Source organism: Polyodon spathula, chromosome 29, assembly GCF_017654505.1.
Source record: "Polyodon spathula isolate WHYD16114869_AA chromosome 29, ASM1765450v1, whole genome shotgun sequence".
In the NCBI taxonomy this organism is placed as follows: Eukaryota; Metazoa; Chordata; class Actinopteri; order Acipenseriformes; family Polyodontidae; genus Polyodon; species Polyodon spathula.
In genome coordinates this window covers 6,373,981-6,399,404 of record NC_054562.1, presented here as the reverse complement: position 1 = coordinate 6,399,404, position 25,424 = coordinate 6,373,981, and the positions used below count along the sequence as shown (strand labels likewise).

The 25,424-nt window shown below is 38.1% G+C and overlaps 3 protein-coding genes across 8 annotated transcripts in view; 2 read left to right on the top strand and 1 right to left on the bottom strand.

The window, feature by feature from the left end:
* Positions 1-111: 111 nt before the first annotated feature.
* LOC121302178 (phosphatidylinositide phosphatase SAC2-like) lies at positions 112-10,674 on the top strand. The gene is made up of 18 exons (XM_041231996.1): positions 112-208; positions 483-569; positions 884-1,020; positions 2,008-2,166; positions 2,326-2,373; positions 2,847-3,030; positions 3,599-3,778; positions 4,585-4,652; positions 5,002-5,126; positions 5,567-5,644; positions 6,028-6,148; positions 6,805-6,933; positions 7,045-7,162; positions 7,688-7,886; positions 8,402-8,473; positions 8,561-8,634; positions 9,585-9,675; positions 10,074-10,674. Exons 1-18 carry the CDS (start codon positions 112-114, stop codon positions 10,672-10,674), a joined length of 2,568 nt encoding a protein of 855 aa, XP_041087930.1.
* Positions 10,675-11,284: 610 nt separating this feature from the next.
* On the bottom strand, positions 11,285-21,108 carry LOC121302079 (LETM1 domain-containing protein LETM2, mitochondrial-like). 3 transcript variants are annotated; one of them, XM_041231890.1, is made up of 12 exons: positions 20,555-21,108; positions 20,165-20,272; positions 19,527-19,591; positions 18,656-19,085; positions 16,788-16,931; positions 15,599-15,733; positions 14,941-15,144; positions 14,286-14,405; positions 13,436-13,555; positions 12,617-12,706; positions 12,071-12,142; positions 11,286-11,689 (listed from the first exon to the last, which is right to left on the bottom strand). In XM_041231890.1, exons 3-12 carry the CDS (start codon positions 19,571-19,573, stop codon positions 11,630-11,632), a joined length of 1,422 nt encoding a protein of 473 aa, XP_041087824.1. In that variant the 5' UTR covers positions 19,574-19,591; positions 20,165-20,272; positions 20,555-21,108; the 3' UTR covers positions 11,286-11,629. The 3 variants fall into 3 exon arrangements, with proteins under 3 accessions (XP_041087825.1, XP_041087824.1, XP_041087823.1); XM_041231889.1 differs by lacking the exon at positions 20,165-20,272 and having other exon boundaries at positions 20,555-21,107; XM_041231891.1 differs by lacking the exons at positions 12,617-12,706; positions 20,165-20,272 and having other exon boundaries at positions 11,285-11,689.
* Positions 21,109-22,469: 1,361 nt separating this feature from the next.
* Positions 22,470-25,424, top strand: part of LOC121302457 (histone-lysine N-methyltransferase NSD3-like) — a 28,077-nt gene continuing 25,122 nt past the window's right edge. For all 4 annotated transcript variants that reach the window (XM_041232444.1, XM_041232446.1, XM_041232445.1 and 1 more), the window contains exon 1: positions 22,470-22,778. The gene's annotated coding sequence lies outside the window, so the exon portion shown is untranslated. The remainder of the gene's footprint in view (positions 22,779-25,424) is intronic.

The following is a 25,424-nucleotide window of genomic DNA, read 5'->3' as shown; positions in this document are numbered from 1 at the left end:
TGTTTAGTTCCAACGGAAACAAACAGAAAGACCCGTTGGTTGGGATGTAGGGATTCGTGGCAACCTGCTCAGCTTTGATTAAAGAAAACAAGCCATTTACCTAAAATAAAGATGGAAGTATTTCAGTGTTCAAGTCACTACATTATTGTAAACGATGACAGCGCTCTCTGGTGGAGCAGAACTGACGGGAGTCCTGAAATTACAAACGGTAAAAGACAGTTTAACTTTTAGGCTAGGCCGCATGTTTGAAAAAAGTAGCAATGATTAATCTCATCTCATCTTTGTGCGTAGATGTTATTGTGTGTGTGTGTGTGTGTGTGTGTGTGTGTGTGTGTGTGTGTGTGTGTGTGTGTGTGTGTGTGTGTGTGTGTGTGTGTGAGTGTAAATAAGTAAATTATTCACCATTATTTAAGTAATAGATTGTTTACAAGTAATACACCGTTTACACTTTGTAAACTTATCCTGTTTTAATTTCCCCACAGTGTCTTCAGCGCGCAATGCCCTTTCGGATAACGCCGTGTGTCTGGGGCTAGTGGAAGGCGTTATTGGGAAGATTCAGTTACATTCAGGTTATGTTTAAATACATCGAAATTATATTAACCTGTTATGTTTCTATCTATCATGAGCTAAATATCTATAAAGAAATCAGTACAATGTTTGTTTAAAAAAGTTTTGGGTCTTAGGTCAGACTCACTAGTTTCCTTGCTTTAAGAGCCGGGATCTTATCAAGCAGATCTCGCCAGCACTTAAAACAGAGACGGCATTTGAAGGATTAGAAGATTTTTAATTGCACATCTCCAGTGTTTAAATTGACTTCGAGATATGTAACTAGTTTTGTAACAGATGGCTTTCCCATGCTAATTTAAATCTGTGTTTTGCTCAGAATCTGACAGATTTCTCCTCCTGGTTCGACAGAAGACCCTGGTTGGGAGGATTCCCCCGAGACACCAAGTCTTCACTGTCAGTAAGATTGTGGCCATCCCTCTGTCCGAAGCGGAGCCGCGGGATCTCGAGTTTGAGGTATACAGTGGTTACATAGGGCATGCACAGGGGTTGCATTTGTTGTTTCACAAGGAACCCCATTTTATTTTAAACTGTAACGCTCCATTTGAGGTGTACATTATGCAGTATTCATTACACCTTCATGGTTAAATATTATTACTGTAGGTAAATAATTAAATATCAGTTACCAGAAACACACCTTTGTAATCATTCAATTAAATATGATGGGCTATATTTTCAGAGCATTACAATCTTTAACTAACTCATATCTTTGTAATGTACAGCACTGAGAAACAAACATCTTCGGGGTGCTTCCCAGACCGCACATTGCATCACTTGGATATAGCCGTTCTGTAAATTCAATAGGGGTTTTATTACATAGTCTGATGTGTTTGTCTTCAATGGGCTATTGGTGGTAAAACTAAATGATTTTATTTCTAATACAGATTTGTACAGAGCATAATAACGCCAGGAGCAGACCCACTGGGATATATCTGCCAAAGATACAGACAACAAAAAGGAGAGAGGTAATGTGGAGAATATGAATAGTAACAATACAATGACCAGTGTAAATCTGTCTGTATATACAAATTAATCCAGATAGAAGAATAAACATGGTTTGCATGGTTAACATGTGTGAAAGACATTCTTGTTACTGCTTGCTGCAGTAGCTGGTTATAAACAAGGCCCTTTATTTTTGCTTTTTATTTTATATAACATCGTATCAGTGTTTATAATGATAATAATAATAGTACATGTTGTATTTGTTAATATTTTAGCTATTTTCAAAATACAGTTCAGCTTTGTGTTTGTATCTAAAATGCTTCTTGATCTTGCAATAAATCCCAAATCTTTCATCATTCTATTGCAATGACTGTTTTCTACCAGCAGATGGTACACTGGTATCTTTAAAATCCTTACTGAATCCTTACTAATGGAAAGGTACTGTATAGTATTAAAGTTTGTTTTGCTGCACTGATTAATACTGATCTTGTTGTGTTACAGGAGAGACAGAAAGAAAAGCTCACACAAAGGCTGCTGGAAGAACTGCTGAAAATCTTCACAGACACAAACTCGTTCTATTTCAGCAGCAGCTACGACCTCACCAGCTCATTACAGAGGCAATGCACCTTGGGGAAGCAAAACCTCCCACTCTTGCAACAAGTACTTTTTTAATGCCTTTACTGTTCAGGTTCATTTTTAATTGGCAGGGCAAGATAGAATGGCCAGCCGATTTTGGCACTGTAGCTAGTACAGGAGTTTAAAACTGTTTAATTTTTGTATTGCATAATATTCGTTTCCTGTCTGTTCTTTCATTTTCAGGTAGATGTCTGGAATAAGTATATGATGAAGGATGTCATTGAGCTCCAGGTATATACAACACAATGTGTTTTATTTGGATAATTGATACTGTTAGTTAGTGGTTTTCATGTTGTGTAATGGTCATCTTGTGCAGTTTAGGTTGAGCTAAGCAGTTCTAAGCTTCACAAACTGTACAAAATAACGCAGACACCCTTCACACAACATGCAGTATTGCATTCTTATAAATAAATAAAAGATGGATTATTGCTCGTCTTGTCTGTGCAGCACTCCCCTGTGCCCTAGGGTATAGAATTGTGAAGGTTTAACATCAAGGCTCTTGAGTGACCCTTATTGGTTAGATTCATAATAATGGCAAAGTGGAATGGCAAGTATGAACGGCAGAGGAAGTTCATTCAAGGATTGCGGTGTGCAAAAAAGTACCTAGGTAGCCGTTATATAGTTTAAATGCAAGTTTTAAGCCAAAGTTTCACCAGGCAATTGGAGTAAACTGTTTTGTTTTGACCGCAAACCTCATTTTCTAGGACCCCAGAGTCAATGATTGGGTCATCCCGATTATACAGGGCTTCGTTGCCATCAAGCTGAACATGCTGACCGATGCTCCTGGTTGGGATGAGCGCAGCAAACTCCCGGAACTCTTCCTCCAGGGGGGGTGCTCTGACAGCTTCCTCATAGCACTGATCTCTCGCAGAAGCAGGCACAGAGCAGGTACTGGAATTAGGAACTACAGTGAAGAGCCATGTACAGGACTGGCCAAACAATTAGAACCACCTGCTATCAGGGAATCACAGCAGACCTGGTCTTAATTAAAAGCCTTATCCTGCACGTATTAGGACTGTTTTAGGACTTTTAGGACTGTTTTAGAGGAAGGGTTTGTTTAAAGATTAGCTACAGGAAATCAAATTATGGATTCAAAAACATTCCTTAAAAATAATTCCTGAAATCACACCTTAAGGTTAAACAGGGTCACAGTGACTATATATTAGTAAGCCCCAGCACCAGAGCACTAGATGGTGCTGGCTGTTACTTCTATAAAGATACTAGGACTGATCTAGTTTAGGTTACATATTTCTATGCCAGGCAACTAGAACTAAAGACCAGCTCCTGAACTCTGGTTAAACCACAATAACACAGAACAGTTTTTTTTTTTTTAAATACAGTATTTGAGTAGTTTTAATAAGAACTGCTCAGAATTATTTCAGACATCATAAAAAGGTAATATGAATACAGATTACCTTTTTAACCACAGTGTATATCATTGTTTATCTGTCGTTAGGTATGAGATACAAGTCTAGAGGAGTGGATAGCAAAGGACATGCATCCATCTATGTGGAAACAGAGCAGATTGTCTACTATAGGGGACACACTGCTGCTCTGGTGCTCATTCGGGGGTCTCTACCTGTGATCTGGAGCCAACCTGGCTATCGATACAACCCCCTGCCTGTGCTAAACAAGAGTAAGTCATCTAGATTCTACTGTCAGACATTGACTGATTGGTGCAGTAAAAACTCTGGCAATGATTACCTCCCCACTTAAAGAGTAAATAGCTAAGTAGCTTAAAATATCATTTAAGTGTGTGTGTGTGTGTGTGTGGAGGTGGAGGGGGAGGTGTAATAATAATGGCTTAATTACCATTTTTTCCTTTAAAGCTGATTTTACCTGACTTTGACTTTGTCTAAATAATCCTAAATGCTTGGACTTATCCATTCTTAAGTTGAAGGGTTACATTGTCAAATGATTATAATGGAATGAGGAAAGATGTTCAGTTCTGGAACTTAGGATTCGCCAGACAATCGCAGCTCAAGCTCAAAGCTAGGAAAAGGCAGATTTAAAGAAAAATGACAATAGCTATATATGTGATCAACGGAACCCAGAACTCAGAATGATTGCACCCTGTACATAACATTGTAACGTCAATGTAAAAAAAACAAACAATTGAAATGACATTTGAAACTGAATATGTATGTATGAATCTCTCTTGAAAACTGCAGTTTAAAAAATGTACAGTACTACTTAACAGAAACTTTGATATAAAATTAGACCAAAGTTTTTGTAAATGTTTTTGGTGGTATGAAAACCCATTGGACAGCCAATAAGGTCTTGTTTCTGGTGAAGTGCTTGGTAGGGTAAATTATGAACGAATGTACTAAAATGTTTGGATCATTAGATATTTTAGTACTAACATTGTTATTGTAAGTTTTGAAAAGGGCTGTCATGAATTAATATTTGAAAACACTGAGGTCTCTTTCTTTCTCATTTTAGATGAAACGGAAACCCAAGCTGCTTTCAAGGCACACTTTGATGACCAGCTAAAGAATTATAACAAGCAGGTCTGACCCGCTCTGTGTCTGTTTTCATAGGATTAGTTTAGAACAGTGCTGCAACAGTTAACACTCCGAGCTGAGGGCAGGATCCAAAGTGGCTCTTTCTTCCATAAAGACACTGGTTGATCTAACTTATGTTACACGTACAGTATGTGTGTAACTAGAACTGAAGAGCAGCTCCTGAACTTATTCGAGTAATTGCAATAAGAACCATTTAGAATAGTGCAACCATCATAAAAAGATAAGGGGACAGTAAAAATAAAAAAGTGAAATTAGAAGGAACTCTTTAAGCACTTAAAGCATATCGCTTGTAAAATATATATCTCATGGTAACAAAGCTGATATGTGTTCCCAGGTTATAGTTAACCTAGTTAAGCAAGGAGGACCCGAGAAGATAGTTGGAGATGCCTTTCTGAGACACGTATTATTGTACAACAGTGTAGACCTTACCTATGTATCCTTTGACTTTCATGAGCACTGGTAATTATTATTTGCATTTTTTTTCAAAAGGATAAAACAAGAAACAAACAACTTAATAGTGCTTAGGAAACATTTATAGCACTTAGTGACAGTTCTGTAAATGTAAATTTCCACCCAAAGAACAGAATTTGGAGGTGCTGAAAGCCAGACTTTCTATATAACCGTCATAAACAGAATCAATTCTTCAAATCAAAATCAAATAGAATTAATAGGGTTTTTCAAAAAGTTAAAGTCAATGCTCTATTATAACCGTCATAAACAGAATCAATTCTTCAAATCAAAATCAAATAGAATTAACAGGGTTTTGCAAAAAGTTAAAGTCAATGCTCTGGCAAAGTAACCCATTGATTCTAATAGCTCAACCTGCAGGGTGAATACTGCTTATAGTTTAATTATTACAATCAGTAACTAATAGCGTATGCTGTTCTTTTTCTCATCAGCCATGGCATGAAGTTTGAAAATGTGAAGTTGCTCACAGAAGGCATAGCTCATATAATTAATGACATGAAATGGTTCTGGTAAGAAACCTCTCTTTTCACACCAAATATCTTGAGGTCGGCACGGGTAGAAAATCTGTAAGAATTGTAAAAAATACCTGGGTAACAGTTTGGGTACAACTGAATTGTTATCATATTGGCTGTCCAGTTTTTTTGCATAACAAAGCTGACGGGCACCCAGGCTTGTGGGTGCATCTAAAGCACTAGCAGATTATTATTATTATTAGCTTTATTAACAGTACCCCCCTTTTTATTGTGCTTAGAATCTTTCGGTTCTTCCAAAGGGGGACCCGCAGAAACAGGGTTAGTGCTAATTAATACCAAAGTGGACTTTAAAAGCTTGGCTACCTGTGAAGAATCAGTTGTCGGTTGATTAGAGTGTTTTACGTTTTCTGTGCGCACAGGATGGCACAAGGCAAGGTGATCAGCAGACAGTTAGGGATAGTGCGAGTAAACTGCATTGACTGTCTGGACAGGACCAACGTAGTTCAAGCTGCCATAGCTTATGGCATTTTAGAGAACCAGGTTGGTGTTATTTGTTTTTTTTAATGTTCATCGCACCTCTGTTTAATAATCTGGTTGACATTAAAGGATATCTGGAACCATAACCCATTTGCAAATCTGTACTTATGTAAAGACTGTTTTTATAAAGTTATTATTTATCAGTTAAAGAGCACCGTCTAGTACACAGCCACGCATCGCCAGCAAAAAAATAGGAAACCTTATCCAAGGTGGCAGATCACCGCGTGCCTCTTACTTCTACAAAGAGGATGAGCCACCATCATCTGGTAAACAGCTACTTTGGATAAAGCTTCCTTTTCTTTTGCTGGTAATGTACAGTTTTGCACTAGACAATGCTGGTGCTTACTAATGTAAGCATATACATTATATAAGTCTATTGCAGGGAACTAGAATTGAAGAGCAGCACCTGAACTCAAAGCATCTTAACACAACTGTAAAACTGAAATTGGAATCTGCTCTTTAAATTACCAGAGAGTTTGCTATTCATGAAATTTGTGATTCCAGGTGTCTTTAACAAGGGACTCGATGTGTTTGTAATTCACAGATTTGGTTAATTTGCAATTAGGCCATGCTTACTTGATGGACACAATGTAACAAACATCATTGGTTATATTCAGAGTGCCTGACTGAAGTTCATTGTTTTCGTTCTCACTTCTCAGTTAAAGGCATTAGAAGCCCTTTCCCAAGGGAGCAGTCTGCCCTACGACAGTAAAAGAGCAATTCAGGTCATGTGGGCTGACAATGGAGACGCTATCAGCAGGCGATATGCGGGAACTAACGCAATGAAGGTTAGTATTGTGACGTCTTCAAACTCTCTAAACCTGTACCAGGGAAATAGCACAGTATTTTTGGATTGAATCTACCTGATTTTTATAAGTGACTCCTCTCCTGTTGCTTAGGGTGACTTAATTCGCACTGGTGAGCGTAATATTGCTGGGGTTTTGAAGGACGGCTACACTTCTGCAAATCGATATTATCTGAACTGCTTCCTAGATTCCTATAGGCAAGCAGTCATTGGTAAGAATCAGACAATATATTGAGCTTGATTAGATAATGCACGACTGAAAGTTTACATTGTCACATAATTGGAATGAAACGAGAAGAGCTGTTCAGTGCCTGATCTGACGCTCAAGAATAATTTCAAAGGCAAAAAGGCAGATTTACAGAAAAAGAATATGAACAAAATATTTGAGCAACAGAACCCCACACAGACACCATAAAATAGTGAAGGGAAAAAGACATTGAAAAAGACTTCTAGTCAAAACGTTAGTCATTGAATTCATTAACTTTCTTTTAGTAATTCTGCATTTTCCGATGACAAACGTTTTGACTAGAAGTATTTTTCAGTGTCTTTTAGTATTTCTAATTTCAACACTGTTGAGTGTTTAATAGTTATGGATGATATCAGAACTTGTAAAAAAGCAATTACATTTAAAGCTAATTACTCTCAATCCTAGTGAATAGCCTTTGTCCACGGAGGTGCTTGTGCACATGAAGAAACACAGATGAATGCATTGTATTGAACTGTTTTGCTTTTCCTAGATGCGATGCAGGGCATCCCAGTAAAAGATAACCTGCACACAGTGTACTTCAAAGAGGAAAGCACCACTGCCTTCATCAAGAGCCAGGCCCAATTGCCCAGTTGTGAAGTTGATGCCATTATCCAGCACTACAGAGAAATACTGATACCTTCTAGCGAGCAGTTCCTGGATGGCTGGCATCTTAAAGTCCATGATCCAAGGTATGTAAAGCTATGCAAAGATTCAGGGAGAAAACTCTAAATTCGCCTTCATTTATTTTATTGACTGAAAAATCTTTGCAACCATCAACCAAGTTGAACAGATATTGGACTAAGCCTGGAGATAACTCCCACATTCATGTCAACCTCCAAACAGTGTCAGATACCAGTAGTATCCAAGCCAGGGACATTTAGACCTGTGCCATTACCTTCTTTCTCCCCAACCTCCATCATATTTGTAGCCTCATCAGCTGTGTTAGCAGCCCTGCTGCCTCCCTGTCTGTCTCTGAGAGATGGACTGAGAGATGTCAATCTACATTTCAAGCTTGCACCGAGTGTCCTGAAAGGAGAGGCTGAGCACAGATCAATCAATAATCCAGTGATACATGCTTATGTCAACTGTTTTTATTCTCAAATTTACAGCATGTAGTAAATTCCTTAAGAATTTAGGAACTTGCAGCAACATCTGTTGATATTTCCTTACAACACATATAACTTTTCTCAATGTGTTTTCTCAGCTTGAAATGTGCAACAGTAAAAGACCTGGATGTGCTGTTGATGTTGACCAACAGAGGTTGCCATTTGGCTTTGTAAGTTTGTATGAAAAGCCTTGTTCTACCACATTTTTACGGCTGTTCTAAGAGATTTTGTTCTGAGTTTGATATCTTCTCTTGCAGCTGTGATGAAGATACTGTGACAGTAGTTCAGCGCCAGAGCATTTTGCTGGAGGATATGGAAAAGATTCAATTAGGTACAGCAGGAAATAAGAAACCGGGAAAGATCACGGAATTGCTTTTAAAACAGGGATCCTAACTTAGATCTCTGCTATGTTTTTTAGCAATTCATTTTTAACAATTCCTTAAATTGTCATCAAATCGCACTCAGGAATTAAAAAAAGAAGACACTATAGTGTAAAATGCTATATGATCATCAGCGATTATTAAAAGAAAAAAATTGATGTATGGTGAAAACTATTATAAATGTGTATATTGACTTTAAAAAAAGTTCCTGATTGAGGTGAAAAGTATTCTAAAGTTAATTACAGGGAGTGAAATTGATTTTAAAACCTTAAGGATTACACATTTTATTTAGTTAATATCACAGTCATTGCATTTAAAGGTCCTGAGCCAAATGAGAAAGCAACAACCATGTCATGTTTGAGACTGCATTACTGCTTCAAAGGAAAAAGTGGCTACTTCCATACGCTCACTCAAGAAACACAGGAGGATTCAACAGGTAGGGTATATAGTGTACTGGGGAAGGAATTCATAATGGTACATTTCTGTAGTGTTGTAATGCTGCTCAGCCAATACAGTGTTTAGCATTTTATTATTAAAATTGACTTGAAGGAATGTGAACAAGCCAAATAGTGCACAGTGTGACATTATGGAACAGTGTGGTAAACTGTCACCAAGCAATTGTAATTTGATTAGTGTTTACAAAATTAGATTCAAACCCCTTTGCTTTTTTTTGGAAGAGCAACTCCCGAGCTCAGGTGAAAGCACCTTTAAATAGACTTATCAAAAAAAAAAAAAAAAAAAAGTGTTTAAGTATTAGAGAACCACTCTGGATTACTGATCATAAAATTACAAGGGGCTGGAAAAAGTAAGACGATGAAGCTTACAGCTGTGTAGGACAGCAGTTAATTAAAGACTGGAGTGAAAAGAAAAAAAAAGCCAGATACTTGTGGGGTTTTTTCAGAGAGCCTTCACCATATCGCAGAGAGGCTCCAACGTGCCAAGAGAGACGCCGTTGCAAAAGAGCTTCCAATTATGACACAGTGCCTGGATAGGTAGGTGGAAACAAGAAGTACATATTCTTGTCTTGTGGTGAACGGGCCATTGGTATGAATGTGTGTTTACTGCATCGTTACAAACTGAAGCATCTTCTAAGGAAACACAGATAAGCAGGTAAGGTCAATTGTGCCAATATTGAGAGTAAAGAACGGGAGACACAATATAGTACTGTTGATGTCATAATGTCAGGTTTTGTTTGGAATGTGGTATGTTTCCATCGGAATGGTAATATTTACTTCACTTAAATAGTTAAACAAAATAGTACATAACATACATACACATATTAACAATAAATAATTAAGCCTTCTCAATTTTTTGTTAAACAAGTAAGTTCCTATTGGTTCGCCATCACTCCTCTATCCCTCTTTATTAATGCACATTTGGTTCTGTTTAGGAAAAACAGCGCCCTCCATGATATACCTACAGTACAACTTTCAGAGAAAGACCTGGAAAAAGCTCAACGTCTTTACCACAGCCTGCTGGAAGACATATGTTCACCAGAAAACCCTGAACAGACACAAACGGGTAAAGGTCCTCACGGAGCCTTTGAACTTAATGAGAAATTCAAGTGCTACGATCGTGAAGAACTGAGTAGCTCTGACGACGACCTTTGTGCCAGCTCCCATTTATACAGCAAATCACCTCTTACAGACAAAGGGGGTTCCTATAGATCAGCAGCCTCAAGTTCCTTCATCCCTTGTGCATTACCCAAAGCTAAATCTTGTAAATCTCATTTCAATATTCAAATTTCTGAAGGCAATGAAGATCAGTTGAAGACCATGGTTGTGTTGCCTTTTTCAGACTGCAGCGAGTTAGCTTCAACTTCTAGAGAAGCGCTGGCTCCAGGGACGCCAGAAAACGCAGAGCTGGGCAAACTGCTGCTTCACACAGCTTCTGTGGTATCTGCTTCCAAACCAGGAGCTGAGGCTGTGCTCAGTGAGGCAGAGATCAATATCATGATCAAGAACTGTAAAACACAGATTATACAGATTTAGGGATTCATTTTGTTCAATTAATTTTCTGGACTTGTGTTGGGCATTATTTTGTTTCGTTTTCTATTCTATTTCGTGTAGGGGAATGCAAACCAAGGCTTGAAGATTGTCTTGCCTCAATAAGCGGGGACAGGGAGAAATGTGCTTAATGGCATGGGCTGTTCAGGTCAAGAGGACCAGGGGAGCACTAATGGCACATTGTCTAACTAACAGTCTATTTATGAGCACCAAATTCATAAATAATAAAACAAGCAGAAAAGTAATTCTCAAAACAAGAACGAGCTGGAAGTCCTTGAATCACTTTTTAATGCACGGTACAGCTGCATTTATTTTATACAGGATAAATGGCATCATCAATATGTATTATATCATATTGTAACATTTATTTTAAATATAAAGCTTTGAAAAGCTAAGTTGGCAGGGCTTCAACAACACATTTATTGCAAATCTTCTGTACATGTGTCCTTTTCATATTACTGTATGGATCACAAATAGGATAATACATGTATAGTTTCACTATATTTATATATATATATATATATATATATATATATATATATATATATATATATATATATATATATATATACACACACACACACACACACACACACACACACACACACACACACACTAGTGCAGCTGCATCAGAGTAGGATTTTAGCAGTTATCAACATAGATACATTGTTGAGATGGTTTTAGAGTGTTTCATTTTCAAATTATATAAAACAGTTTTAAAAAGTTCAGTTACTAGATTTGGACGGTTGCAAACACGAAAAAAAACTGCCAAGCAGTAAACCTCCAAGCATCCTTTCCTACGAAACTGGAAAATTTACTGTATAGTCAAAACACTTACAAAGCACCCAGGGGGGAAAGATTTTCTATAAAATACTATTTATTCATTTTGTCTTTCCATAATTTCATCCAACAGGCCAGTTAACAAACATGCATCCTGCCTTCAAACTCCATTAGCACCGACTTTCTTTGTGCTTTTTTGTGATTCTTCCACAGCTTTGGCCTGGAAAAAGGAGACAAATATCTATGTTATAGTTAACCATAACATAAGAACATGTATCAGTCTTTAATACTCACAACATGTTACCCTGCATGTTCCAGGACAATCCTCACTTCTAACAATCTAGGCCCACAGCTGCAGATTCTCTTGTTGAAGAAGCTAAACATATTGTAAATTAAGTTGCTAACTTATCTCTCCGGTTTCAATCAGAAACTCCAACACTACTCCTGGAAACTGTAGTCCTGTATCTAATCCTTGCTTTCAAAACTCCTTTGGGTATATCATTACCAGTTGCCAAAAGAAATCAGACCCCACTGTGTAAATAAGTGATCCGAGTCTAGGTTTATTATCTTGCTGTTTATTACAGCAAGATAAAGAACTTACAAGAGTTATAACTTCAGGGTTTAAAGGCTCTTTTGACGTCTTCTCAATGGGTTTTTCCAACAGTTCCTCTCCCTGAAAACACAAATCACAAGTTAAAATGGTGAAGAAGCCTCTCTGCAGTATAAAACAAAATAAAGAAGTGCTCTACTACTACTACACCAACATCACTGGCATCTCTACACACTCACTGTCGGTTTTGCTACATCTGAATATTAAAGTATATACACCATCGCCACCTGCTGGACATCTAACACATTACAGCTCACTGAAATGAAAATACCACCGCATAGTGTCTTCTGATCCAAAATAATTGAATAGTAGGATGATGCAGATGCCTGAAAAAAGGGAGATATTTTTTTTCCCCCATTGCCTGTGGGTATTTAAAGCTTGTATTTCACATCAGGTTCTGTTGAATATATGCCAGTATTTCAACCAATGGAAAAACTAACCAATCACAGCAACATGGAGAAAATTAGATTAAAACGAGAAAAGTTTTGGCTAAGTATAATCTGAAACTCCATACAATAGTCATGGAGTGTGCTGTACCTTGATACCCTTAATTAGTGGGGCTGGGTCAACCAGGATTTCAGGTGCCTTTGTTTTGTCTTTGCCTGGTGCTTCCAGAGTTTTAGCAAGCTGAATGGAGTGCAATACAGAAAACATTGGATGCGAATCAACACGTTTTTAAGTAGTTACGTAACACAATAAAAGGAAAAATTCACAGTTTTTGTAATTATTGCAAACTACAATAAAAAGTTTATGAATTTATACTTCTTTTTTTTTTTTAAATCCAATATCGAACATTTATTTATTTTTTATTACCCTTCCAAACTTTAACATTTTTGTAATTCCATACAGAGCACATGATCTGAATTGTGTTCACAGAGAGACAACCCTAACTTAGACTGAAAGGTTTGTTTTGTGGTAGATACTTGCAACTAGCTGTTATAGAGCCTACAGCTATGATAAAAGTACTGCATACCACAGACAGTTACAACTGAACTGATACATACTGTTTATATAGGTTGCTTAACATGTCACAGTGAAGTCACACTGGAGAGTGTTCTATTCAAAGCAGTAAACGGGGCTACAATGTTAATCTTTGAACAGTCAAGCCCCACCTATGCATGCAATTCAATATGGACTTGTCTGCTCAAGTTTAACAAGATTGTACAGACTATCTAGTTATGTTTAACTTCTGACAAATGCAAGTGCTTTGGTATACGGAACATTAAAAAGGATTGCTTAATTTTACCCTATCCCAATATCAATAGGCCACCACTCTGCATAAGTAACAACTTCGTTACATTAGAAAGTACACCAACGCCACCTGCTGGACCTCTACGATAGAGAAGGAGCTCTTACTTCCAGTTTTGGCAGTGTCGGGATGACAGCAGGGGCTGGCAAGACATCTGTCAGATACATGGCACGAGAGAGCAGCAGAAGAGAGGGAGGCACATTCTCCTTCAGATGGAGCTCCAGCCACTGCAACAGGAAAGGGAAAGGTTAGAAATCATGGATATTGGAAGGACAATACCAGCACAATGCATACAGTTTCCAAGTTTTAAAAAAAAAATTTAAATTGTCACAAGAGAAGCACAGAATGTGCCCAAGGGCAATTCGCGCTGGCATGCATTGTGTATGTACATGTGCTTATAAAAATACCACCCATCCTGTGACTAAATTCCTACAACAGGTGCCACTTTAACAATGCTAATGACGTAAAAAGCAGCAAGTTACTTCTCGTCCAAAACAGAAACGCACAACCACACAGAAAAAAAATGGTAAAAATAATAAGCAAATAGCATAATTAATTATAATTAATTGGGATGTTGTCTAATACAAATCTGTGGTGTGAATAAAACAAGACATGTTGCTGGCCCCCAGTACACTTAGAATCAAGATGGCTCATCTTGGCGAGTTTTATAAAAGGAACTGAGAAGGACTGGAAAGGCATCAGGTAAATGCGAAAGCTATATAAAACTCAAGTAGACAACACTGCAAGTGCCTTCTTCAGTGTAATTTCATTGTTGTTGGGTTGTTTTTTTTTTTTTTTTTTTTTGGCCATGATAAAGCAATGTCACGTGCTGAAGAAAGCTGGGCTTTCTGCTTATTCTGCAAGTCCTTTGGAATCACATTGTGTTTCTGGATGGATAATAATAACAATAACAGTAAAATTATGATACAAAGTCAAGTCGGAAGTGTGCAGACTCACCTGTTTGAGCTGTTGACGGAGCTGGTCTTCCGTCACGCCCAGTGATCTCATCCCACGGATCCTGCAGGCTGTCTGGAGCTCTGGTACACTCATAGAGTTCACACCTTCCTGAGCGATCACCTGGAGCAAGAGCACAGCACCGTTACACACTCTCAACACCCAGGGGTTCTGCAGCAGACACGTGAGCCCGACACATGCAACACAGAAAGGATGCTGCATTACATTCAGCAAATGAAAACTATGGCCCACTACGAATACACAGGGCACTAGCCCTGCACCCAGTCTTGGGTTTCAGATATTCTTGAAATAATCAGGTGCCAGGAGTTTTAAATCCGTTCTGAACGGATTGCTCTCATCACAGCATGAATAAATCATACCCAAGTCTTTAGGGTTGCTTACAGGAGTTGTTCATGCAGCTATACGGGAGGAACAATGTATTTAACATCTAACTCCTGATCTTTTAAAATAATATACTTCACTGCAAACCTGTTTACACACGTTTTGACTAATTAAACCAAGTCTCATTTTCATGAAAGCGTTCCACACCGCTGCTGGCTCTCTCTCTGATCCTGGGTTGAAACGTCGATAAAGGGCATTGCCCCAATTCCGTTCCAGGCTCCAGCTGGAGCTCCGTATTCTTGTGCGCTTCTCTTACCTCGTCGTCGGATTTGATATTGCGCAGCTTCAAGAGGAGCTGGAATCTCAGCAGGTTGTTCGTACCGATGGGCTGCAGCTCCAGCAGTTTACACAGCACAACCAGCTGGGGGCGCTCTAGGTGCTCCAAGGTCAGCTCGTCCTCAAAGAGCTTGGAGAAACTCACAATGTCCTTGGTGGCAGGCTGTTCCCCAGAGTGTCGAACCTAATCAAAAACATCCATTAAGAAAAAAAAAATAGCATGTTGAGTCAGGAACCACGGGTATTATCTTCAGCTGGGGCCAAAAGCTTTGCATCACCTAAAATTTTGAGACATTATAAAAATAAAATGACAATTATCTCAAAAGTCTACCGAAAGCCATAACAGTATTTCATGTTAGATTTCAAAATGTTTCATTTTTCAATTTGTCAGTTTTTTGTTAAGTATGTAGAACACTACAAACACAACATTATTCAGCAGGTTTAATTTGACTTTATGAAGCAACATCTGTTTATTCTACAGGGTGATGCAAAACTTTTGGCCATAGCTGTAGTTATGCAAGAAGATTCCTCAAGGTATTGTGAAATTACCGCACTGCTAGCGCCAAGCCGAGTGCTGCAATCCACCCAGTTGTGTGATCATTGCAGAAGTCCCTTCACGGTTACGCCCTGTTAAATACCTTCTGTACGTAAGTTGAAAACTTTTGCGTTTCAGCCGTTTGGGCTTTGTTCCTCCTGGCCATCTCTGCAATGGTTTCTTGGAGAAACTTGGCCAGTTCCACTTTGGCTGCCAGCTGTACCTTCTGTTTCTCTTCCTGTGGAGTACACCAACAAACCCATCAGTGCCCTTCACACACCAAGAGGTATAGTAGTGACTAGGTATTGAAATCTCTGATATCTTTACAGTACTCAACCAAGTTCCTTAACCAATCCCACAGCTTTGCATTTAAAGGCTAATGACTGGGGAAAGTATACATAGTACATACAGTGTGTTCCACAAGCAAGCATCATAGTCAGAATTTAATATCTCTCTATTTCTTTCCGGTGCAAAGCAAAGAGTTTGAGATCATTTTGATGTGTGATACAGATAGTCAGAGACACTTGATTTAACAGAGAACATCCCAAATCAGCACAAAATAGGATACTCCCTGAGATATCTGATGAACGGGGGACACTATGTTTATAAAAAATAAAACTAAAAGCTATACAGGGGATATAATGCTACAAATAGGGTTTACTTTCATACCTCCAACAGAACAAACAATACTAAACAATAATTATCGTTAATCTGATGCACTGTAGGTTTTGATTCACAATGTCCATTGAATAAGTGAAAAATAGTTGCTTTAAAATGAAACACACACGACAAACTAACACCAGCAGTCTGAATCAAAATGAAAGCAGATTCTAGGCATGAACCTCAGAAGTGGCTCCACCCAGCATCTTAGGAATGTCAAACTACTGCTGTTAGCTAGGTACAACCTCATTGCAATAATGTGCAGTATACATAAAAACTGATTGATAATTGAATGCAGTGTGCAGTATGAGTGAATTCCCCCAAGACAACATCACAACTTTTAGGAGTAATAGTGGGATAACTTCATAAAAGTTTCTCCTAGTAAAAGCACACTGGAAGCATAGCAAACCATGGTATAACAACTGGAAAACAGCAAAAATACAGTGGTACACTTTTATAAGGGTAACCACAGAATCAAGTACTGTAAAAAATGTTCCAGCTGTAGCTTATCCCTGTGTAGTGCAGATTTATCTATTACACTGAGTGTTTTTAAGCATTATTCCAGACCCAGAAAATGGCCACAAGAAAAATAGCTTTCATTAAATTGGGAGTTTTGTTACATGCAAACTGACCTTCTTTGATTGTGTCTCAAAGGTCGAAGGCAGCATCTCTGGGAAAAGCTTGAGAAACACAGGCAGCAGGAACTCCATAAAAGGGACGATGATGAAGACAGTGAACGGGACAAGACGAAAAAGATCTGCACAGGTCCTCAGCAGCTGAAACATGCAACAGAAAAACTGTTGAAATGCATAGAGGTGACACGTGAAACACTACTGCACGTTCTGGGGTCATGTGATGCTCCTCAGAATTTTCACAAAGCTTGTGAGATCGGAGGATGCTCACACACCCAGAATGTCTTTTTTTTTTTATATGTCTGCTTTGAAGGCAACTTGGAAATGAGAATATATTAAAAAAAAAATGTAAAACAATTTAAAAAAAAAAAAAATTCTGGTGGGGTTGTCCTGTACCTTTTGTCTACCAGTAGAATCGATCTAGTTAACATGTGCAATTGTGAAGTACCCTCTATACTTAGAATTGGTCATAAATACCCACGTACTGTAGCTGTAGCCAATCATATTTGTTGCACTATACGACATGGATATTTTACAGAAAACTGAGACCTCTGCTACTGTATTCATTCTCTGCTACCAACCTACTGTTAATGCACTTTTATTTAACATTTAGACACTTCACATTTAAACAGTGCTGAAAACACTGTAAAACCCTATTAATCTCAGAGGATGGACCGCCCTGTCTCTACATCAGATTTAAAAGACAACATACGCAACCTATCGAATGAATCATCCTTAAAACTGGCATTTTACTTTTGGGTTCCATTTGGTGCAAAAAAAAAAAAAAAATATATATATATATATATATATATATTATATATATCACACGCACACAAACAATGACATCACAAGACCCTGTACATCAGGAAAAACAGGGTTATACACTACACCACACTATCTAGAAACAATGTATAACCAGCACGATTAGGAACTTGCACAGCACCTAGTCCTTGTTCAGATTTATTATAAAAAGTGCCAGCTACCAGAATGCTCGAGCTGAACTGAGCTCATGTTAAACCCGCTATTACCTGATCAGAGCTGTTACTGTGGTATTCCAACTGACTCTTTTTAAAGCACCTGCTTTTCATGATTACACCACCTTCACAGCATTTGAAGACCGGTCCTGGGTTTCTGAAATTGCCTATTGAAATGCCCAGGTGCTAGGAGTTTGACTTATCAGGTCTCTGTAAATTCTCTGAATTGATCACGCTTACAGCATAAAAAATAAATCACACCTGAGTTTACAGGGTTATTAATAGGAGCAGTTCATGCAAGGGAGGAACGTTTTATGTAACAAACTCCTTGCATAACAATACAGCTAAAGCTGAATGTTTTGCATTACCCTGTAAAAGTGTGCTTCATAAAGTTGAATATTACGTTAATATATTTAATTACTCACTGCTTGGTAGTTTTCCATATACTTAACCAACAAAAATTGAAAAATTGGATATTTTGAAATCAAACATGAAATACTGTGCTACTATTATGGCTTCAAGTAGACTTTTGTGATATCACTTTGTAGTTTACCGGTATTTGATTGCATGATGTTAAATAAAATATCTAAATTATGTTCATATTGTTTTTTTATTTATTTTTTTATTACGTCGCAATTAGAAAAATTCTTGGTGACGAAATGCTTTTGGCCACAGCTGTACACACTGAAGGTAGTTCTGAAGCCCAAGACTTGGTGTAAGGCCTTGGTATTACATTGCTTTGCCAAATGAACGACAGCAGCTTTGAATCAATTTCCTGTAACTGCATAACAAGAGGTATCCTAAGGGGATCCTCCAGGCTAAATCATAAAAGTAGAGGGTGCACATCAACACACACACCCACCCTCACCCACGTGTTAAGAGAAACAAACCTACCCTTCTCCTCTCCCTTCTGGTGAGCTGCTGCCCATGCAGTAACCTCCAGCCCATCCTCACAGCGACCTTGGTATCAATCCCCAGCAGCCGAAATCCATTATAATAATGTTTCACTTCGTCCACTACTTTCTGTCTCAATGACTTTTTCACCACAGCTTTCTCGGGTGCTGGGGCAGGAGCTGGGTTCTCCTTTACAGTACTGCTCTCACTAGCCGGTTTCGCTTCTTGAAGCCAGCAGCATGACCTGTGCAGCGCGCGAGAGGATAAGTAACTGATCCGTAAGCGAGGCAGAGCGCTAGTAACGTATGGAGAGTTGAGATTCCTTTTAGTTACAGAAGAAGTCCTGTTTGAGTGTTCATGGTGGTAGTGGAGTGCTGCCGTGGAAGGGAAATATGGGCAATGGTGTGTCTGGGTGAGGAGGTATGATCCCCTGTAAAGACAAAACAGAGAAGTAACTGTGCGGCTCAGAGTGAGAATTTTTCCGCTTACTCGGATCACTGATGAAACCTGTTGTGTAGAGCTCTGAGCTGCCCAGAAGGAGCGGAACTGAGCATGCCCAGTGCCAATGAGGTTCACAGAAAGAAACCACCCACTACATAAACATTGCATAGCCCTCATACTACTATAGCAGTCAGTACAAGACAAAACATTTGGAAAAAAAACATGTTTTAGAAGCTCCAGCTCCTGACCAACATATAGTCGTGTTTTATTGGTAGACTTTGCTGTGCAAACATTTAGCTGGGCTAATGGACTACATCAAACATCAAGTGTGGATAAAGGTTCATTTCATTTGCCTTTCACCAAGGTACTACAGAATCCTTTACATGGGACACAAAGTCTTTATAAGAAATACATTTTTTATGCAAATTACCTGGATCTTGTCACAGACAAGAGCACATTGGAACCAAAAGCCACCATTGCCTTTTTGGAGTTCACCTTAAATAATATAAAAAGGAAAACAATCAATACTTAATTTACAATTAATTAATTAAAACACAAACACAATAACACTATGCTTATGTGGCCTGAACATTAAGAAACCATAACGCTAGATAAAATGAATGTGTAATAATTTATTGCAACAGCGATGATTTCAGTTCTCTGCAATGCTCTAAAATGCTGAGCACCACCTTGCACAGCCAGGACAGCAAGGTGTTGGTCTGGAGTAGTAGTTTGAGACCATTGTCAACGACTATCACCAGGGAGCTGGGAGGTGGCAATCTGAAATCAATGTTATTTTTTTTAGCGTGGAGCCAGAGACTGATTTGTCAGTACTTTAGATTGTTCTTCTTAAAACATCAGCAATTTGTGCATTCCTGAATGTTGAAGCACCTGCCAGCCAAGCTCCTCCTATAATGTATGTGTCAAAGTCTATCAGAGATTGATGTTTGGCCATTGTGACAGTAAACCTATGCTGGGATTTTTACAAACCAGTTGGATATCCAGTAACAAACTAGTCAAATGTGTTCCCATGCCAAAATCTTGATAGCAAGAAAGAGTTCAACTTGCATGACAAAGAAGCAATCATGAGGGGAAGCCCATTTCCACCCTTCTCCTTCTCCCTCTCCCTCCTGGGTCTGTTACCTCCCCTCTGTGTGGCCTGGCCTGATTCATAAACTAAATGAAATTACCGCCATTAAAATCAGTACTTATCGAAACATTTGAAAACATTGAGAAATAACGCACATCACGATTTATGACAAACCGACTGTACACAACCCAACATAAAATTAACACTAGTTGCTGCTCGCAATCCTGGGAACACTTAGTTACTAGCACCAATGAGACGTAAATAAACACAGAGTAATACAATGCATCGACACAGGGACCCTGCATACTGTAACTGTACTAAAGTATAAATGTACTATTTAAAAAGAAAATATAACTAGCAGTACTCACCCGGCGTCAAGGTTAGTTTGAGTGTATTGTAAACAATTCAGCAACAAGTATAATTGTTTAGCTGTAGAATGCAAGGCCAACAACAGCTTCGAGGATTGTTCCGGTTTTTCAAAGTGCATATAATTAATAATCCAGACGAAAACTGAAAAAGCAGCAGCGAAAAATCCTCAATCTGACTTGATCCATCACAGACTGATTATTTCCTGGGCAGCCAAAGGAAAGGCTCTGCGTGTAACTTAGTCCACACGAACTGTCGGGTTTCTATAAAGGATTTTGCAGATTTGAAAAAAAAAATAAATGAAAACAGCGTGTTCCATTCGGTGAGGTTGCTTAACCGGTAAGGTTTGATTAATAAATCGGTGTGCATACGGGACAGACAGGAATACAGACCCATTGATCGCAGCCCAACACGCTTCTTCCTCTGCAGCTGCAGCAGGCTTGCGGGACCCATTTGATTCAGGAGGTTATTCCCGGTCAAACCGCACAGACTCGCTGATCAGGAGATTCAGGAAAACGGGTGGAAGTAAATCGCCCCTCCAATAGCAGAGCCTCAAACTCGCTGATGTGGGCAAGTCAAAGCCACTGTGTTGTAAACGAGAAGACAGGAGGCGAGCGAACCCATGCTTTCAGTCATAAAGAAAATGTGTTTTCCTCTCGTGATTGACAGCAAGATCTGCAAATTAGATTCCCAATCCTGGTGAATGTAAATGTTTTCCTCTGATGGCTTCCAGTCTCAGATGTCTGTTCTGTTTTTATACTACATTTGCACGCATCTTGCAGCAGTGTGAAGTTTTAATTAAAATAGACTGGTGTGCCTGTAATTGTTGTCAACTGCAGGATATCAAAATAATTATCAGATAAAAAAAAAAAAACATTTACTTACAAGGTATTAATATATTAGATGTTTACATTTTCCTGCTTTGATTCAGCAACGGTATGTATTTGTGACATCACAATTGAACGAACTGCTGGATACGGGACTATTTCCAATACTGATTACGTAATGCTGCATAATAGACCAGCTTCAAATTGTTCTTAAAAACGTCTCATTTAAAAAATAAATTAATAAATAAAATCATAGTATTTGACATAGTATTTGAAACGTAATATCAATTTGTTGCAATGCAGATTGTCGTATTTTTGTTTTAAGAAAGGCGTTATGGATATTTGCCATTGCTAGAAATATAAACCCATTCGTTATCTTGGAAATCAATTAGGGCTTTGTTGTGAAATATGTTTATTACCAAGGTAGTAATTGACTGCTGTTTTTTTTTTTTGTTTGTTTTTTATAAAAAAAAAAATGGAATACAAAAGTGAAAAGTATTATAAAAGTATACTAATAGTATTTTTAGGTTGACACGGGTTGGAAAGAGGCCATGAAAACACTGGGGGGAAATGCCAAGCCCAAACACTTATTATTATTATTATTATTATTATTATTATTATTATTATTATTATTATTATTATTATTATTATTCGCTGTAAAGACTGAACCCTTTCCCACGTGTTGTAACGTATATTAAAACAGAAATAGCCAAAGGACAATATTCAGTACATTATGTTAAAATATCCTTAGATATTTGTGTTGTTGTTGTTGTTGTTTTTGTTTTTTAAATTAATATTATTACTGTATTATTAATCTCGAAACGAACCTACAATAAATAGTTGTGCTGTCAAATTAACCACAACTAACCTTATGTTATTATCCGTTTCTATAATGTGGGAATGACAGCAGTTATCCTTTAATGGTTGGAACATATAATTCGTTTGGAAATTAAAGGGTAAAGAATCTGTTTTATTATTAGTGTTGTTATTATTAGCAAAAAGACTACATTTCCCGGTATGCTGTCTGCAGAGTCACTTCGGCCAATGGGGCGGCGGTGGATTTGGCGCTGAGCAGGGAGACAGGGCCTGGAGCAGGGCGCTTTTGTTACAGGTACAGGCAGAGAGGCAGTGTTATACAATACACGTTGAAAGCAGATTTAACCAAATTCTTCTGTAACTACCCGCAAAAAGCGACCCTGTAACCAGTCTGCGGCCACCCAAGCAACAGTGGAACCAAGAATTGACTGAAAATTGCCCCTAATTGTAACAATAAATTGTGTTGGACAGCGAAGGGGCCTGCACTGTAGCATCCGTCTCTTTTGTTGGCTGTTTTCTGTTTTATATTGCACCAGGAAGCTCAAACACTGGGGGTATTTGTTTAGAATGGAACACGTTGAAGGTACTTGCATTTTTTTTTTTTTCTGATTCTCATCTCTTGTAATTGCGTTCTTGTATCTGGTATTTATTTTTTTTTTTTTTTTGTAAAGCATTAGTTATATGTTTAACCTGTTTCGGGTGATAGAAATATTATATGGCCAGTTTGATTTAAAGGGGCAACGGCAGCCATGTTGCTTGCTGCCGCTTCTCCCTGTTTTTTTTTTTTTTCCCGTTTCATTCTTCCACGTTTTACTTCGCCTTGAAGAGATTTAAATACCTAACGGGGTCGTTTGAATGGCGCTTATGTGTCGGAAAATATAGTCACTGGGACTTGCATGTTAACAGTTAAATACACGAAGTTAATTTCATATGCATATGGACCAAGTAGGTGATGTATAGGTGCATCTGATTTACATTGGTGTGTTTGGTCTTGTTGTTCTTGGTATCTACGTTTCTTGGTGATTTGTACAGCACATTAGATCTATTTCATAATCCATCTATTCTAATAACAACCCGGTTTTAATCTTAAATACAAATCAATCTGCGCTCTGCAGGTAACCCGTATAATCCCAAATCTGACATCCAGTTATGTTCACATTTGCTTATTTGGCCAAACACTGTTCGTACGTAAATGTAAATAAAGCTGTTTCGCATTTGATACAGATTTTAATGATGCATATTGGGTGCCTGTTTCTAGGATTGCGAGTTTGTCATATTAATTGACCTTTTTTTCAGAAAACCCTTGACAGACAGATAGATGTTCTACATGTGATGTTAAACTAATTTTTATTTTACCGAAAAGGCAATGAATAGGTTGTTTTACTTTTCTTGTCACTGTACGATTTTATTAGTCATTTTTGTTGTATCATTAAAATAGGTAGGATGTATACTTTCATTAAAATGCATATAATGGTTACTTTAAAATGTTTGGATTACAAAGTATCCCTTCTTGAACTAGATACACGCAGCCAAATTATTGTTTACAAAAATGCAGATCTTGATTAAAATTATGCAGAATGTTTTCAATTGACTGGGTGAAGGTGTAAGATTATTTCCAGCTTGTTTGTAAGCACATTTGAATTGAATTATTTTCATGTGAAAAAAAACATCAGCAATTTTGTGTTTCACTAAAAGGTCCATGTGCCACTAGCATGGTAGTGAGACAGACAAAGTAAGGGAATAGAGGAATCTTAAGTAAAATGGGGGGTGAGGAAGGTGTCCAACTAATTGTGTTTTGTTGCTGGAGTGATTCTGTTCTTGATCTGAATTATTTGTGTCTTGTTTATCCTACTGATTGAAAACATATATATGTATTTTAGCTGGAATAGAAAGCATAATAAAGGCTACTGCCAAACCCAATGTTAATCAAGTTCAAGTGTTCTCATGCCGGTCTGCTCAGTTATTGCAAGTGGCAGAACAAAAAAAAAACTTATAGAAGGGTCTGGTTGTTGCGCAGTTTAGGTTTGAGAGCCACTTTGTTTTTCATTGGAATGGGAAGTGTTGACTTGTACCTGGGTTTATTATGTCTCGCTTGTGGAGAAAGTAAAAAAAAAAAAAAAAAAAAGTTGTTTCGATTGAGTGCGTAATGCCCAGCACCAAAATGATGTGTGACAATAGACTTCTTCTTACTGCCACTTAATTCAACAACTGACCCAAAAGGCGTGAGCTCATAAGTGTACAAATCCTATTACTTCTGCCATTACTGGGTGTGTTTAGCTCAGAAGTTTTGTATTTTTGAATTGCACATTTTAGCCAATATCTGCATTGTTAAATTCTCTATATCCTGTAGTTCTAAAACCGTTTACTGTATTAGGAATTGCTACAGAATGTATTTTAGTGCTTAATGAAGTTTGGGACTTGCTGCATCAGCCTTTTATTTCATCCAATAGAAAAAAACATGGTATAGAATTTTACTAAACATGAGAATCTTGATACATTTGAAATAATACAATAGTATGATATTGACTAAATATGAATGCAGTGAAAATGGTATATACTTCTTTTAAATAGTAAATAACCATTTGCACAAAAGGTTTACATGTATACTCCATGTGCGGCCCTCAACACTGTCATGCAATAGTACACACTCATGCTTTGTTGCAATACACAATGCAAGAGGTTTGAATATAGTATGTAGGGGCTGTAAGCTGACTGGGGGGGGGGGGGGGGGGGGGGGGGGCATCAGGCATCAGGCATCAGGCATCAGGCATCAGGTTGCCCACCCTTGGCTTAATCTATTAAAGATCGAACTGCAGCCTTCGTGCCAACACTGTCAAAATGGATAGCCAGGGGACGGCACTGATTGTGATCCCTTATCAAAGCCTGTCAGACCTGCTCTCTTGATTATTGTGATCTGATTTACAACAGGGAGATGCAACTTCATATCAGCAATGCCTTTGCATAGCAAATGTCACTAGCTCACTGTAGCTTTGCATGTTGACGTTACAGCCTTTAACACCTAGAGTCGATGCATTGTTTTTACTTAATAGGATAATTTTTCATGTATGGAAAGTAGCAATTAAAAATAAGAAATAAATCAATTAAAGCGGTTTCGTAGAGGTGTCGGTATCTCGCATGTATTACAGTAATCTGTTTATGGTCAGTAAAAGCTATCTTAGTTTTATAAACATGTTTAATTGATCGTGTTGCCTTTTATTTAGAATTTCCT

Coding starts and splice junctions, on each gene's coding strand:
- LOC121302178 (XM_041231996.1), top strand. CDS start 112: ATGGAAGTATTTCAGTGTTCAAGTCACTACATTATTGTAAACGATGAC. Junction 570..883: donor GAAGATTCAGTTACATTCAG/GTTATGTTTAAA, acceptor TGTTTTGCTCAG/AATCTGACAGATTTCTCCTC. Junction 7,887..8,401: donor CTTAAAGTCCATGATCCAAG/GTATGTAAAGCT, acceptor GTGTTTTCTCAG/CTTGAAATGTGCAACAGTAA.
- LOC121302079 (XM_041231890.1), bottom strand. CDS start 19,573: ATGGTGGCTTTTGGTTCCAATGTGCTCTTGTCTGTGACAAGATCCAG. Junction 19,086..19,526: donor TTGTCTGTGACAAGATCCAG/GTAATTTGCATA, acceptor TTGTCTTTACAG/GGGATCATACCTCCTCACCC. Junction 12,143..12,616: donor CACTAATTAAGGGTATCAAG/GTACAGCACACT, acceptor TTGTGTTTTCAG/GGAGAGGAACTGTTGGAAAA.